At 34.1% G+C, this 17,326-nt stretch overlaps 4 protein-coding genes across 4 annotated transcripts; 2 read left to right on the top strand and 2 right to left on the bottom strand.

The window, feature by feature from the left end:
• Positions 1-278: 278 nt before the first annotated feature.
• Positions 279-3,839, bottom strand: LOC133702621 (peroxisomal membrane protein PMP22-like). Its single transcript, XM_062126927.1, has 7 exons — positions 3,604-3,839; positions 2,861-2,959; positions 1,626-1,727; positions 1,310-1,385; positions 826-896; positions 644-729; positions 279-549 (listed from the first exon to the last, which is right to left on the bottom strand). Exons 1-7 carry the CDS (start codon positions 3,673-3,675, stop codon positions 498-500), a joined length of 558 nt encoding a protein of 185 aa, XP_061982911.1. The 5' UTR covers positions 3,676-3,839; the 3' UTR covers positions 279-497.
• A 3,406-nt stretch (positions 3,840-7,245) lies between these two features.
• LOC133703575 (probable F-box protein At4g22030) lies at positions 7,246-8,502 on the bottom strand. Its single transcript, XM_062128174.1, has one exon. It carries the CDS (start codon positions 8,500-8,502, stop codon positions 7,246-7,248), a length of 1,257 nt encoding a protein of 418 aa, XP_061984158.1.
• A 3,001-nt stretch (positions 8,503-11,503) lies between these two features.
• On the top strand, positions 11,504-12,778 carry LOC133703574 (probable F-box protein At4g22030). The gene has a single exon (XM_062128173.1). It carries the CDS (start codon positions 11,504-11,506, stop codon positions 12,776-12,778), a length of 1,275 nt encoding a protein of 424 aa, XP_061984157.1.
• Positions 12,779-15,029: 2,251 nt separating this feature from the next.
• Positions 15,030-16,294, top strand: LOC133703573 (probable F-box protein At4g22030). The gene has a single exon (XM_062128172.1). The coding sequence runs from the start codon at positions 15,030-15,032 to the stop codon at positions 16,284-16,286; it is 1,257 nt and encodes a 418-aa protein (XP_061984156.1). The 3' UTR covers positions 16,287-16,294.
• The last annotated feature ends 1,032 nt before the right edge of the window (positions 16,295-17,326 follow it).

Below are 17,326 nucleotides of genomic sequence, written 5' to 3'. Positions count from 1 at the left end.
GATTTTTCATTGCTGAAGCACATGCAGGTGTTTAATTTTAAAATTCATTCGAACTTGTCTGTTGCTGTTGCTCTTGCAGATGTCTGTTGCTCTTGCAGATGACTTAAATCAAGTCCTGCCCCGGCCAGGTTTCATTAGCATGGTCAATACCCTTGGAGAATAACAATCCTTTAAATCTCATCATAATATAAACACAGTACACACAGGCGTGCAAGCTCATGCACCAAATTATTAGAAAAGAGACTCAAAAAATAAAATACAAGTAAAGTAAAAACACATGAGCAATAGAAAACATTTCCAATAAAAATTTCAATCAACATTCATCACACGTTACACGCATATAAATAAGAACTAATGTTGCTGAGTTTATGGTTGCTGAAAACAATGTGCTCACGACATAATATATCCGTGCAATTGGAAGCATTATTCATCAATGGTGACATATCATCAATGATGACATATCGTGATTTCTGATGTTTTCTGATGTTCTTCTTCTGTTAGCCTTTGGTCAAGGCCATGGACCTTGCTCGGAGATTCAGAAATATTCCCCTGAAAATGAAGGAAAAGATAAGGCCGATTTCATTTGCCGCAAAATCTAGTAAAGTAAATTAAGCGATGAGTAGGTTGGAGATGAAGGGAATACCAGCCAACTGCGATAAGGCTGTGGAAGATGACACGGAATTGCTGTGGTATGTACTGGTGATTTACCCACCCAACAACAGGCCAGAACTGCATTTTTTTCATTTATCAAAGTTTTATGACAATTAATAGACTAGTTATTTAATGTACCGAACTGATTTAACTGTAATCATAAAGGAGCAATACCGTCCATGATGTGAACTGCACTGCTGGGTATTCCTTCTTTAGTTTAGTTTTCACCTGCAACCAGGGTCTTCCTGCATTTCATGTTTCTTGTTAGATGATAAGCATCAATAATGTTCTCTCTCATGCAACAAACAAATCAATCAGCACATCATTTCCTAATGTCTGTGTGAAATTTTCTCATACCGAGCCCACACATGCTTCTTCCAAGCTAACTTCGTTTTAAATTTCGACAGTTCTTTGACTTTAAAGTCATGCAAGAGTACTTCAAATGAAGAAATGGAAGAAATCTTACATTGGGATCGTAATTGGGGAGTAGTAGTGCAAGGAATTTATTTATTTTTTAATCCCTTTGTTGCTGCTAAAGATTCTTTTCCATGCATCTAGACTTATAACTTCACCAACGTAGTTTTTTTATGTCTTAACAGATTTTATGGAAGTGAAGCTTAGAAAAGCCAACCATCAGATAGGATTGCAGCGGACTTACCATCAATAACCATCCCATAATAAACCATGAAAACCAAGTTGTTCCAAGGAGAAGCTGTCAACTGCTCCACTGCCACCTGATATAATGATTCAGCGTTTTAGAATGGCTTTTAATTTAATAGGCTAGAAAAATGCATGTGATTGATTGAATGATCATCACTATTTATGTAGGCATCAGGTGTTGCAGTAGTATATAGAACGTAATCACGGTTGAACAAATTTGAACACGACACTAGTTATATGATCAAAAAGTTCTAATTTATAATAGACAAACTGAGAATCTGGAATTTTACAGGTGGAGTCACAAGTTAGTATACCTTCTTGGCAACTGTTGTTGTATCCTTCTTTCCCTTGAAAAGTTTATCCAGTAGTATATGTAGGTAATGGCCGAATGGTCCAAGATATCCAAACCCAAAAAGCTGCATTTAGCCACGTTAAGATGAATGATTGTAAGAGAACAGGAAAGGTAGGACAGTAAATACACATATTTTAATTAACATTTCAGAAGTTGACATGCATGCAACTTGGAATATCTACAACTTTTTATAGCATTTAAAGATTCAAATTAATTTGCTGTAACTTAGGATCACTATTGTGTTTTGTTATGGTCAATTCAACTACAATTGAAATATAGGTAGATTTGATCATCTTTGTGCACAAATGCTTGTCATTTGCATCTAATGCCTGATAAATACCAGAAAGTGACCAAAGGTAGACCAGTGGTTAAATAAGTTAATTTAATCCTGCCGAATAGGATCACCACACAAAAACACTCATTCAAAATTTTATTGCTGAATATTTTCTCTTCAAGTAGTTTGCTGAAATACAAGCTAAAGAACTTGATTTATACCAATCCTAGGTCTATCTTGAAGTAGAAAAAATCCTAATAAATAATTATAGAGCTACAATATATTTGGTATTCCTAAACTAAATAGGAAAAATAAAATTACCAAGCAAAATATTTGATTTCCTAAACTAAATAGAAAAAGATAAAAACACTATGAAGAAAAATATTTTCCTAAAATAAACAAGAATAAAAGTAACAAAGGAAACAAATAATTTTCCCTAAAAATCATCCTGCATCATTTTTCAATCACGATTTCCTTTCTTTGCTTTCAATAGCCCTTGACTATTTGATATCAAGCTTGATACACATTCACCAAGCAACGTCAAAATGGTTCAATTTTGAAACAGATGAAACAATTTAGAAACCAATGCAAAGTTGCAATTTCTCTATCACAGTATACCAGTCTACAACTAACTGAACTACACTGAGATAAGTTGACTTCATTGAGCTAAAGCTGATAATCCAAGCTTCCCACAAAATCTCTCAGCTTTCCTACTATTTCCTATCAATTAGAATTTTGCTTACTCCAGAGTCCTAACGCATAAATTGCTAAGGATTCTGGTTCTGCCGATCAATGAAGTTAATGTATTCTATAATAAAATCAAAAGGGAAAAATAAACTGAATGGTATAAAACTCACACGGCTCAATCAGTTTCATTGGAAAAATATTGAAGGTAATGATATGAGAAAGAAACTAGCTTGTACCACTTTGAGCAAAATCCTTTTAATTTGAAGTTTCTGAATGCCAGAGAGTTTCTGTGATACTATGTCACTGAGAGCTGACAGCACCCCTGCTGTAATTGCCTGCATTACACAAATTTTCTTACAACATCAGATCGCATTACTAATTCACCAAGGTCAACAATTTAATAATTTAGATCTCAATTTTTCACTTCCAAACTCAAAACAATTGCAATTATAAAGAGGGCAGTTGACCTCAATTTCCCATTTTTTAAAAATTCAGAAAACTGGAAAGACCCAAACTTTCATCACATTCTTCCCTCAACCATAGTAACCCATAAAAAATCAAGCCAAGAAAAAAGAAAAAACTAGAAAAGATTCAAACTTTCATCGATTTCTTCCTCAATCAAAGTAACCCATCGAAACCAAATCCAAAACAAACAAGAATACACATAAAAAAAACGGAGAGATTGTTTTCAAATACAGACCTTAGTTCTTAAGGGGTCAATTGCAATTATAAAGAGGGCAGTTGACCTCAATTTCCCATTTTTTAAAAATTCAGAAAACTGGAAAGACCCAAACTTTCATCACATTCTTCCCTCAACCATAGTAACCCATAAAAAATCAAGCCAAGAAAAAAGAAAAAACTAGAAAAGATTCAAACTTTCATCGATTTCTTCCTCAATCAAAGCAACCCATCGAAACCAAATCCAAAACAAACAAGAATACACATAAAAAAAACGGAGAGATTGTTTTCAAATACAGACCTTAGTTCTTAAGGGGTGTTGTTGAAGCTGTAACATATACTGTTGCAGTCCCTTCTTTGCTACTGACCCCATTTTTGTTTTTCCTTTCTCCTCTCAGATTGAGCAAGGAAGACTCAACTTTTTATACTAATAATCAATCTCACCTAACTCCCTCTCGTCTCCACTCTTGCTAACCTGCCCAGCTGCTCGCTCTAAAATATCTAACAAGACATAAAAAAGTGACAAGTGGTACTTAAGTTTTGGAGTATCAGTTCTGTCTATATGTAAGCCAATAGCAACATGAGTTACATGAGTTGACTATATTCACAACCATAGTTATTAAGCTAAGTAGGTGATTAACCGGTGGTGCAACGTTCGAGTCACAACTTCGTTATCATAATTTATGATTTGTAATTTGGTTCAATAATTTTTTTTAAGTCAAAACAATATTACTATTTAAAAAAAACTAAAACAAGATTTTAATTAAATTAATTGAATCATACCAGATCAATATCAATTATGGATTGAATGATAAACTTTTTAGGTGGTCAAGAAAATGATTTGCTAACCCTTCTATTTGTTTATGGACACTAACTCGAAATTGTAAAATTATTGTGATTTGACTTTTCTTTTGATAAACCATATGTCTGTCTCTCTACCAGCATCTTGATGTTAAAATTTAATTTTTGTGTGTTTTTTTTTTCCGATTAGGGTATCAAGTTGACGATTTCTAGAGAATAATAAATAATCAAGAAAATATTCTTTGATGGAATCATAATTTAATTTGCGTTACACCTTTGTACGAAAATGATAGATTATTTGGTTTAGGAAGAAGGTCGTAGTTTTGGAATTATTTAAATAAATAAGCTATCTACATCAAAATTAGGTATCCATAATAAAGAAAATTTTTATTAGTTTAAGGGTAAAAATATTTTAATTTTTTTTTCTTTAAGTCACCTATAACTAATTAATTATCTAAGCATCAAATGGGATAGCACTACTCTAATGGCAAGCACAAAGTAAGCTAGATGGAACTCATCCATGAGAAGAGTTCTTCTTATACACACTAAATCTATTTTGACCAAGTTAAAATTATAACAGTGGAGCTTCTTTACCAATTTTAATGACCATTTAAGACCAAGCTTGGGGTATGATTCGGTTTAGAATCTAGGTTATTGGTTAATTACGTCAGTCTAAATCAAACCTAAAATAATATTATTTTAAATAAATTTTTTTTAAAAAAGTTATTGGTGTTGACTTGATTAGATTAAGATATTAAATTTTGATAAATCATTTATATATAAATTGAAGTATTTTTTTTAAATAAATATTTTAATATATTTTTAAATAAATTTGAATTCAAAGCTTAAAATTTGAAATCATAATTGTTAAAACTCAATTAGGTTAATCTAATAAATCCACTTGATTTAAACCAAAAAAAAATTACTAAATGAAATATGATTTAATTATCTAGTTAAGTTTACCTGATCAGAATTGTAATAATTAGGAATTATTTTAAAAAATGAAATAATAATGTCTTAATAAAAATAATTTATTTGAATTAAACTATTAAGATGTGAATTATCTTGTTGGATTTAGCTCTACTGGTCCACCTCCTAGATCCCACAGTGAGATTCAGGATGAGAAAGGGACTAACATTGGAGAAATTACTAGTGAAGGATTTAGCCCATGCATGCCTCAAGAAAAATATAGCCATGGGGTACGTGAAATCTGGTTTCCACAAGGCAGGCACCAAAGCGAAAATACTGGTACGTGGGAAGGCCTATGATGGAGTTGTCACAAAAAAGCCATTTGTACCAACTAAATATTACAAGCCATCTTAACTCAGGTTTCGTCCTTCAGTTCCTGCATTTTCTAATTGGTTCCTGTTTTGACCTGTTTTCGATGAACTCGATCCACGAAATCTCCCCTATTCCTGTCTCCAAGTTGTTCTCTGTATCTTGTTCATATTTTCATTATTAGTTGACAGGAATGATTGTGTTACATCGTTCCAAATGAGAACAAATTTCATGATAATAAATGAAAACCACATCTACTTTCTTTGTATGTTGCTCATTTCAAGCACCCGTCGCCCCTTTACACTGCTTGGCAAAGAATTTTTTGAGCCTTTCCTGTATATAGGAGGTAGTGGTTTTAGTATGGTGGCTTATAAGCTCTTAAAAAAGCTGTGTCAACTGTCATGTCTTGGTATGTTACTATACACGAGGACCTGCACTGGATAGCTAAAACTAGCTATGCGAATATTTTATCCCCGTGTCTAAGCTGCTGCTGAACACAGCTCCCAAGACGTTAAAATCAGCTGTGCAAGCTCATTGCCTCTCGGCTTGTTTCTTCAACTATTTTTAAGCCGATGGCTTGTTTTTCCAAGCATCTCTAAACCTTCAGAAAATCCAAAGCCTTTCTAAGCCTTAACGAAAAGCAAAGTGGCTTTCAAAAGTTGTGAGAATCAACTGTGCGAGTCCAAGGCCATTGTCTCTTGATCAACAAAGCATATATAATAGAATTCCAACGTATTTTAGAGTTTCTGTAATAGACCTTTTCTGGTAAAAGACCTTTGGAATGCCGAAGATCTGCTGACCGATACACATCTGCAGCTACCATGCTTTGGAAAGATGAGATGGGCGACGGAGTCAGCCCATTATATAAGAAAAGCAAAGCACAGAGCGCCTGCCCCCCAGGATGTTCAAACATATCTGCGGCTACTGTTCAAGAGCTTGATTAAATCCTCAAATTTATTTTTAACCCATGACCATGAACAATTTGTTTATCCACTATTGGTGTTTCCAATAACAACGCCAGGAGGACTTGGCACATCTCATCCTTACAATTTTTATGACGAAAGGTGATACTCATAATCTCAACTAAAGTTTGGTAATGTGGAAAGAGGCTTTTTAATTGTATTAAAATGATGATTTTTTATATCATTTTAAAAAAATATTACATAATAAAAATATTAATTTAATATTTTATTTTCAAGTTAAAAATAATTTAAAAAACAATTTGAAATCAACCAATTTTGACTGATTTTCTGTTTGGGCCATATTGGACTGGTTCTTTAAGCCCTGTAAATGGCTTGAAATTAAATTCAAGTCCATTCATTTTAAGTTCCACTGTTCACATCTCATTAAAATAAAAAAGCTGTGACATCTGATTATTCAAAACTTTATACTTTGACATTTCTCTTCTTGGAATGTATAAAAATATTACAGCTTTGAATCAAAGCACACAAAGACCAACCTCTCAATCAACTCGGATATTTCTCCAAATCTTTGGAACTATATTATTCAATTACTTGAGTGCTTGAGAAACATATATTTAACTAGCCGTAAGCATCAGGGACAATAATATATGAAACTTGTAATCTTTGACAATACTCTCTTCGAACTACAGCCACTTGGAACAAATGTAAAATTTAAGAACATCGATTCCCTTTACATTTTAGATATCAAATCTCATGAATTTAGTGGTAATTGTCATCCTTGCGAAGTAAAAGAGAAGTTTCTCATACATAACATCTTGATGAAAAAAATTTAATATCATTTACAAAAGAAATTAAGGGTTAATCTGTACATGTTACTTTGATGTACAGAAAGAATTTTTAAAAAAATGTGAATTAGTTATGGACAGAGAGGTCTAATACTATCAAAAAAGTTTGCTAGCAAACTCATCTATGGTGCTTCCATGTACATGAGAAGTAGATGATTTTCTAGCAAGATCTCTAAGTTGTGACAAGCTTCTTCCAAGCTTCAATGCAACACTCATTTCAAACATTTCTCCATCTTCCCTTTTCTCCCAAGCTTTTCCTGGAATTGTGGAGTCAATTGATTCCTCCAAAAGTTTAAAGAATCCAGCAGAGTTTCTGTACATCTCAACCACCATACCAACTTGCCATCCATGCTCGAATGTATTGACTGTGCTAGCTAAAGCACCTGCTGTCACTGCCACTATTGCTGCCCATGATCCATGGCCTACAAACGCAGACCCAGCAGCTGCAATGCCTGTAAGTAATGGGCCTGAGATGGCCATAATTTTGTTTACCTTCAATGCCAAGTTTCCTAGTCTCATATAATCTTCACTATCTTTTCTCTTTATCACTTCAATCACCTCCCCCATTTCCTTTTCAAGATCTTCACTCCACCCGTTCTTCGCTTGTTTTTTGTGCTGCTTCCTTGGAGATTCATGTGGTTTAGGCCACCAGACAGCAGGCTCAAAATTTTCAGGAAACTTTTCAATCATTTTCCCTAACAAAGGAAGAGGGTAAGCTTTATCAAGAGCCAATGTTCTCTCCATTGCGTCCTTCACATCTAATTCGGTAGGATCGCGAAGAGCAAGTGTAGTTTGAATTTGGCAATAAAGTTGCTTGAACAATCTTGTTGCATTTCTTTGCTCTTCAGCGAGCTGTGAAGGTTGGATTTTGTTCATGATGATTAACATCCCTGTAGCTGCTGAAAATAAAAGAGTTGATGATAACTTCAAAGCCAAAAGAGGAGCTCCTGCTGCACCACCTGCCGCAACACCAACCATAGTTGCAGCTGTGAGAGTGATCATATTAATGGAATTCAAGAGAAGTTTGTTCCAATTGTCACGTTGCTCGCCGATGTTTTTGTGCATCTCAACTCTATCAGCAACAGCTTCTAGGATTGCATAAAGCTTGGCTGATGCTGTAGTACTAGTTGTAGACTTGATTGGCTCATACTGATCTAGTCCTGTGTTTTCTGATGGGATTGTACTTGTGAACCCATTTCTTAAATTCAGTTCCTCCACTAACTTTAATGGAGTTTTTGTAGCTGGGAAACGAATCCTTGGAAGTTTAGGGACAGAAATGGCAGCATTGATTCCCTTTGAACAGCTACAAGAAGATGAAGAGAATAGCAAGCCTGAAGCTCTTAAAGAGGCCATATTGTAATATGGGGTTTCTTTGATTTCTTTTGTTCTTTGGTTTCTTTGTATGTATGAGGAGAGGGTTGATGATGGATGAAAATGGAGGGAGGCCATGGAAGGTATTTATAGCAATCACCATAAGTGGAAAGAAAATGTCATACGGGTGAATTGACTGTATTATAGAGTTGACAAACCACCACGTTGGCTGCTGACTGGATCAATTCACCCCTTTAGAATTGTCCTTCTTTGGTCTCAGGTCTGACATTGTAAAACTTCATCTGCAGCGGTTGTATCCTACCTTAGCTTCCTCCAACACCATCACTCATGCAAGATTTTCTTAAGACTTGACTTCCACGAGTAGGGGACCTCTTGTTTCTTAAATCCCATCCATGGAAATATCATTAATTCTTCCGAATTATATAAAGGCAAAATTTATATGGAAGCTGACCGATAACTTTCCAGCTCTCGGCAGATCTGGATATTTCACGAGATGTAATTGTCATGGAAGCACAAGCACACCACGTCCTTGTTGTCCCGGTGGAAAGCCACTGCCCTTCCCTTGTACGTATATGCCCTTAAAAATCACTGAAGCCAAAGACTCATGCGAGATCATACTCTTGAAGGAAATATTAGGTATTGATGAACTTCAAATGGATTTGATCCTTCACAGCTAGTAGTGGATTGGTTGTTGGGTTAGGTAACTAGCTATATATCACCTACAAAACAGACTCTTTAACACTTAATTTAATAAAAGTATTACCGAAGCCAGAAACTTGGAGTGTAAGCTTCGATTTTTAGTATATCTGTTGTCATAAGAGTCCTATGCCTTCATACCTGATCATTTATAAACATTTTAGATTGAAAAAGATAACAGAGGCGAGGTTACAAGAAATTGCAAGAGTACTGAATCGGTAAACTTGTTTGTTTTAGTGGGTTGTGTTGGTGGTGTAGTTTGTAAATAAATAATTAAAAAATATATATATTTCATGTCCGTAAGAAATATTTTCTTTTAATGTTTATAAATATAGATTTTTATTGTATAGTAAATTAAGTTATGGTAAAATGATTCTTTTAGTGAGTTTTCTAATACCATTATATGGATATTTATAACATCAAAAGATAATACTTACACTTAAACTTAACAATTATATTGTTTTATCATTATGTTTCAAGTCTATAAAAACATGTTATTACACAAAAAAACACAACACATAAAAAAACATTTATTTTTTTTTTGATCTTATCTTTTTATTTTTTAAAGATTTAAAAGGCTTAATTGTATTCTAAAATTATTATCTCTATATAGAATAAATAAATACTTTAAAATAATATATTTATGTTTCTAAACCAACTCCATAATTATTTTCATGATTTCTAACAGGTTGTCTCCATTATTGGTTACCACCGTGGAATTAGCCTGTAATGTTGGAAGTTGGTGATGGCAAGGGATAGGACACGGAGCCGGTTTAACTTAAGGTTATTTGCGCAATGAAACAAATCTCCATTTAATGAAATATTTCAAGAATAAATAATATATATTTATTAATTATATTTTATAAAATGAAAATTATTTCTATTTAATAAAATTATTTCAAGTATGAAATGAAATTTATCAAAAACCCCACTTGTCAAATATATATAAAAAAATAAAAGTTTTAAAGATTAATAACACAACACCTTCCAAATTCAAGTTGATAATAACAAGATTAATTAAATTGCAGTATTTTTCCTTTCGTCCAAAGTACTAGTTCCGATCTAATTAGGCATTTTTTTTTTATTGTTCATAGTTACTACATTCTTTTTTCACTTGGTTTAAGGATAACCATAAGCTCCTTTTTCGCTTGCTTTTTCGTTCGCATTTTTCTTGCTTCGTGGATGGAACACAACTCGAAAAAAGAAGGTTACCGAAGGAGTTACTTTCGAACCTATGCATTTTTTAAAAAAATTAGTATGGATATTTGAATAGTTTGTACTTATTTTAATTAATTTTACAAGTTTTAAAATTAATAATTATATAAATTTTTAATGACTCTTATATTTATAAAACTTAAAATAATAATTTCTAAAAAATAAATTCAAAACCTCGATACTCCTTAATTCCACCTATAGATTTTGTTCGCACTGTAATCGTTTCTCACCTTCTCATCAAAGCTTAGATGCAAAAATGAGAGCGAAGGTCTGGGAGACTGGGAAGATTAGTTTTTAGCCAACTTTGGGTCTGATGGATTAAGAATATAAGTCTTACAATTTTGATATCTTATTTCTTTCTTGGCTTTTTTATTTTTGTAAAAGTTATTTTTTTTAATTTTATTCTTTAATTACAGTATTATTTTTATTTTGAAAAATAGTCTGGCCTGAGTCTAAAGCTAGTATCATCTAAGCAAAATCGGTGATTAAAAAATAAAATTTCAATTTTTTTCTTCATAACCTCAAAAGTAACCCAACTTTTCCTTTATTTCCCTTATTCTTAATTTTATCCTAATCCCAATTAACAAGTAAATGATGTAATCAATGAGAAGACATTGGTCAATTTGTTAAACATTGGTCAAAATATTCTAGTTTTCTGTAGTTCTTTATATCGTGAGACTAACTTGTGGAAGGGGCAATAAGAACTTGAAGCAAGAGCTAATATATTTAGTCCAAATCAAGAAAATTTTGCATGAGCAATGATGCCACAAGAAGCTGAGAAAACATAAATTATAACAGCAGAATTGATCAATTTAAGTTGCAGTCTAAGGCCCGGTAGAGGCAGAGGCAGAGGCAGAGGCAGAGGCTGGAGTAAGAATCTTGAAGTAGACAAATATTCCATGCGGTGAACGGGTCCGGTCAGCAGCCACAAGCCAATGTTGCGGTGGACGTTGTCAGCTCTATTATGCAGTCAATTCAACACAGATGACCTTCACTGTTGGTTGCTATATATACCTTCCATTGTCTTCCTCCATTTTCATCATCGACCTCTCCTCATACGTACAAACACATTAAAGAAACCAAAGAAAATCAAAGAAATCCCATATACAATATGTCATCTTTGCAAGCTTCAAGCTTTCTTTTCTCTTCTACTTGTAGTTGCTCAACAAGAACCCACGCAGCCATTTCAATCCCTAAACTTCCAAGAATTCCTTTTTCAGCTCCAAAAAATCCTTTGAAACCGGTTGAGGATTTGAATTTACAAGATGGGTTCAAAGGTTCAATCCTGTTAGAAAACAATAATGTTGCAAATAACACAAGACTTGATCAATATGAGCCAATCGTTTCTACAACCAGTACTACAGCAACAGCCAAGCTTTATGCGATCTTGGAAGCTGTCGGTGATCGAGTAGAGATGCATGGAAATATTGGCGAGCAACGTGACAACTGGAACAAACTTCTTTTGAACTCAATTAATATGATCACTCTCACAGCTGCAACTATGGCTGGTGTAGCAGCAGGTGGCGCAGCAGGAGCTCCACTTTTGGCTTTGAAGTTATCATCAACTCTTTTATTTTCTGCTGCTACAGGAATGTTAATCATCATGAACAAAATCCAACCTTCACAGCTCGCAGAAGAGCAAAGAAATGCCACAAGATTGTTCAAGCAACTTTATAGCCAAATACAAAACACACTAGCTCTTCATGATCCTACTGATACAGATGTGAAGGATACAATGGACAGGGTTTTGGCTCTTGATGAAGCTTATCCTCTTCCTTTGCTAGGGAAAATGATTGAAAAGTTTCCTGACAAATTTGAGCCTGCTATTTGGTGGCCTAAGTCAAACAAGTCTCACAGTAGAAAACATGTGAAAGCACAAGGAAAGAATGGATGGAGTGGGGATCTTGAAGAGGAAATGAGGGTGGTGATTGAAGTGATTAAGAGAAAAGACAGTGAAGATTATATGAGACTTGGGAACTTGGCATTGAAGGTGAACAAGATTTTAGCCGTCTCAGGTCCATTGCTAACTGGCATTGCAGCTGCTGGGTCTGCCTTTGTAGGCCATGGATCATGGGCAGCAATCGTGGCAGTCACAGCAGGTGCATTGGCTAGCACAGTAAATACATTTGAGCACGGTGGCCAAGTTGGTATGGTGGTTGAAATGTATAGAAACAGTGCTGGATTCTTTACTCTTTTGGAGGAATCAATTGAATCCACAATTCAAGAGAAAGATTTCGAGGAAAGGGAAGATGGAGAAATGTCTGAAATGAGTGTTGCGTTGAAGCTTGGAAGAAGCTTGTCACAGCTTAGAGATCTTGCCAGAAAATCAACTTCTTCTCATATAGATGGAAGCACCATAGATGAGTTTGCTAGCAAACTATTTTGAAAGTAGATTTTTTCTACATTACTAGCTAATCCACATCCTTCATTACGTTCTAATACCAATTCCTTTGTACAAACTACAAAGTGAAAACTTGTTTGCTAATCCAATATTTTTTTATTTTATTTTTGCATTAAAAAATTTTAAATTGTCAACACCTCCATTGAATTGTTGAATTAAGCTAACAAAATCTGTTTTGTTGTTCTATCATGAGATCAAATGGAGTGCGATATGATGTTATTTCTAGCTGTGGAAATTAGGGGTTGGCCATGCCATGGTAGAAATTTTAAGCATACATGTTATTAAGGGGTGAACCGGTCCTGTCAGCAGCCATTGTCCACTCTTCCTGGCAGTCAATTTTTTGAATTCGATTCAAAAGACATGACCTTCACTTTTCAGATGGGTTTTTTAGGTTATTATTAAATAGTTACTTGCGTTACGTCTTAATTTTTTTTTAATATAAACAATGATAGCATTTTTAATCTAACAAGAAAAATCTAAAATCATTAATTCAAGAAGATACAATAAGCTCAGTTCAGTTCAGTTAATTTAATAGTATAATTATAAACAAAAAATTAATGACAAAAAAAATTAATGATGACTAAAAAAAAATGAATACTTGCTAATATTTTAAAAAAATACTCTCAAATATTTTTAAAATATCTTAATAATTTTATTTGATAACAAAACAAAAATTAATTTTTTTTAATTAAATATTATAAATAACTTCCATTTGGTCTCTTCTCTTGCATTATCAACCTCTTCTCCTAGATTAATATGAAGTAATCAATTACATTACAACTCGTATAACAAAATTAACTTTTAAATACATTTCTTTATAAAACTTACTAAATTAAACTATAGATATACATTATACAATATTTCATAATTGTCAGTATTATATTTTTTATGATATTCTTCTTCTTTTTTTTTTTAATTTAAGTGACAATTGTATGTATCTATACTCATTTTCAAATACCATTAAAGTTTAATGGTACTTAAAACAAATGACTTATGATCAAATATCAATAAAATCTTATCATAATTACAAGTAATATTGATATAATTGACTTTGAAAGTTATATAGATGTCACTAAATACAATAAAGATAATTGCTTAAAATATCACACATAATTTTCTCTCCTATCTTTTCTTTCTTTGGCTTGGCTACCCACATATTTTTAGAATCCATGTCAGGATCGAACACATATCACACCATCCTGTCTAGCCCATAAACCATCTTCTTTAACTCTCTCAGGCCACCACTTTCACCAGCTACACAAGATATCCTTTTCTAGTGCTAGCGATCACCCTAATCTCTAGAGACATAACCATTGTACCATTACAGCCGGCTTAATGCTAATGAAAATCTTGAGGAAAACTATGAATGAAATATTTTAAAATATTTATAAATGGCGAGGATGATCAGGTATGAAGGCATAGGACTCTTATGACAACAGATATACTTGTACTAAAAATCCATGCTTACACTCTCAAGTTTCTTGCTTCTGTAATACTTTTATTATATTAAGTATTAAAGAGTCTGTTTTGTAGGTGATATATAGCTAGTTACCTAACCCAACAACCAATCCACTACTAGCTGAGAAGGATCAAATCCATTTGAAGTTCATCAATACCTAATATTTCCTTCAAGAGTATGATCTCGCATGAGTCTTTGGCTTCAGTGATTTTTAAGGGCATATACGTACAAGGGAAGGGCAGTGGCTTTCCACCGGGACAACAAGGACGTGCAGGTGTTCTTGTGCTTCCATGACAATTACATCTCGTGAAATATCCAGAGCCGAGAGTTGGAAAGTTATCGGTCAGCTTCCATATAAATTTTGCCTTTATATAATTCGGAAGAATTAATGATATTTCCATGGATGGGATTTAAGAAACAAGAGGTCCCCTACTCGTGGAAGTCAAGTCTTAAGAAAATCTTGCATGAGTGATGGTGTCGGAGGAAGCTAAGGTAGGATACAACCGCTGCAGATGAAGTTTTACAATGTCAGACCTGAGACCAAAGAAGGACAATTCTAAAGGGGTGAATTGATCCAGTCAGCAGCCAACGTGGTGGTTTGTCAACTCTAGCTATAATACAGTCAATTCAACCCGTATGACATTTTCTTTCCACTTATGGTGGTCGCTATAAATACCTTCCATGGCCTCCCTCCATTTTCATCCATCATCAACTCTCTCCTCCTACATACAAAGAAACCAAAGAACAAAAGAAATCAAAGAAACCCCATATTACAATATGGCCTCTTTAAGAGCTTCAGGCTTGCTATTCTCTTCATCTTCTTGTAGCTGTTCAAAGGGAATCAATGCTGCCATTTCTGTCCCTAAACTTCCAAGGATTCGTTTCCCAGCTACAAAAACTCCATTAAAGTTAGTGGAGGAACTGAATTTAAGAAATGGGTTAACAAGTACAATCCCATCAGAAAACACAGGACTAGATCAGTATGAGCCAATCAAGTCTACAACTAGTACTACAGCATCAGCCAAGCTTTATGCAATCCTAGAAGCTGTTGCTGATAGAGTTGAGATGCACAAAAACATCGGCGAGCAACGTGACAATTGGAACAAACTTCTCTTGAATTCCATTAATATGATCACTCTCACAGCTGCAACTATGGTTGGTGTTGCGGCAGGTGGTGCAGCAGGAGCTCCTCTTTTGGCTTTGAAGTTATCATCAACTCTTTTATTTTCAGCAGCTACAGGGATGTTAATCATCATGAACAAAATCCAACCTTCACAGCTCGCAGAAGAGCAAAGAAATGCAACAAGATTGTTCAAGCAACTTTATTGCCAAATTCAAACTACACTTGCTCTTCGCGATCCTACCGAATTAGATGTGAAGGACGCAATGGAGAGAACATTGGCTCTTGATAAAGCTTACCCTCTTCCTTTATTAGGGAAAATGATTGAAAAGTTTCCTGAAAATTTTGAGCCTGCTGTCTGGTGGCCTAAACCACATGAATCCCCAAGGAAGCAGCACAAAACAAAAGCGAAGAACGGGTGGAGTGAAGATCTTGAAAAGGAAATGGGGGAGGTGATTGAAGTGATAAAGAGAAAAGATAGTGAAGATTATATGAGACTAGGAAACTTGGCATTGAAGGTAAACAAAATTATGGCCATCTCAGGCCCATTACTTACAGGCATTGCAGCTGCTGGGTCTGCCTTTGTAGGCCATGGATCATGGGCAGCAATAGTGGCAGTGACAGCAGGTGCTTTAGCTAGCACAGTCAATACATTCGAGCATGGATGGCAAGTTGGTATGGTGGTTGAGATGTACAGGAACTCTGCTGGATTCTTTAAACTTTTGGAGGAATCAATTGAATCCACAATTCCAGGAAAAGATTCGGAGAAAAGGGAAGATGGAGAAATGTTTGAAATGACTGTTGCATTGAAGCTTGGAAGGAGCTTGTCACAACTTAGAGATCTTGCTAGAAAATCATCTACTTCTCATGTACATGGAAGCACCATAGATGAGTTTGCTAGCAAACTTTTTTGATAGTATTAGACCTCTCTGTCCATAACTAATTCACATTGTTTTAAAAATTCTTTCTGTACATCAAAGTAACATGTACAGATTAACCCTTAATTTCTTTTGTAAATGATATTAAATTTTTTTCATCAAGATGTTATGTATGAGAAACTTCTCTTTTACTTCGCAAGGATGACAATTACCACTAAATTCATGAGATTTGATATCTAAAATGTAAAGGGAATCGATATTCTTAAATTTTACATTTGTTCCAAGTGGCTATAGTTCGAACTTCGAAGAGAGCATTGTCAAAGATTACAAGTTTCATATATTCTTGTCCCTGATGCTTACGGCTAGTTAAATATATGTTTCTCAAGCACTCAAGTAATTGAATAATATAGTTCCAAAGATTTGGAGAAATATCCGAGTTGATTGAGAGGTTGGTCTTTGTGTGCTTTGATTCAAAGCTGTAATATTTTTATACATTCCAAGAAGAGAAATGTCAAAGTATAAAGTTTTGAATAATCAGATGTCACAGCTTTTTTATTTTAATGAGATGTGAACAGTGGAACTTAAAATGAATGGACTTGAATTTAATTTCAAGCCATTTACAGGGCTTAAAGAACCAGTCCAATATGGCCCAAACAGAAAATCAGTCAAAATTGGTTGATTTCAAATTGTTTTTTAAATTATTTTTAACTTGAAAATAAAATATTAAATTAATATTTTTATTATGTAATATTTTTTAAAAATTATATAAAAAATCATCATTTTAATACAATTAATAAGCCTCTTTCCGCATTACCAAACTTTAGTTGAGATTATGAGTATCACCTTTCGTCATAAAAATTGTAAGGATGAGATGTGCCAAGTCCTCCTGGGGTTGTTATTGGAAACACCAATAGTGGATAAACAAATTGTTCATGGTCATGGGTTAAAAATAAATTTGAGGATTTAATCAAGCTCTTGAACAGTAGCCGCAGATATGTTTGACCATCTTGGGGGGCAAGCGCTCTGTGCTTTGCTTTTCTTATATTATGGGCTGACTCCGTCGCCCATCTCATCTT

This window comes from Populus nigra, chromosome 9 (assembly GCF_951802175.1).
Source record: "Populus nigra chromosome 9, ddPopNigr1.1, whole genome shotgun sequence".
Taxonomy (NCBI): Eukaryota; Viridiplantae; Streptophyta; class Magnoliopsida; order Malpighiales; family Salicaceae; genus Populus; species Populus nigra.
This window is presented reverse-complemented; position numbering and strand designations above follow the sequence as displayed.

Coding starts and splice junctions, on each gene's coding strand:
- LOC133702621 (XM_062126927.1), bottom strand. CDS start 3,675: ATGGGGTCAGTAGCAAAGAAGGGACTGCAACAGTATATGTTACAGCTT. Junction 2,960..3,603: donor AACACCCCTTAAGAACTAAG/GTCTGTATTTGA, acceptor TGTGTAATGCAG/GCAATTACAGCAGGGGTGCT. Junction 1,728..2,860: donor AAAGGATTTTGCTCAAAGTG/GTACAAGCTAGT, acceptor GGCTAAATGCAG/CTTTTTGGGTTTGGATATCT.
- LOC133703575 (XM_062128174.1), bottom strand. CDS start 8,502: ATGGCCTCTTTAAGAGCTTCAGGCTTGCTATTCTCTTCATCTTCTTGT.
- LOC133703574 (XM_062128173.1), top strand. CDS start 11,504: ATGTCATCTTTGCAAGCTTCAAGCTTTCTTTTCTCTTCTACTTGTAGT.
- LOC133703573 (XM_062128172.1), top strand. CDS start 15,030: ATGGCCTCTTTAAGAGCTTCAGGCTTGCTATTCTCTTCATCTTCTTGT.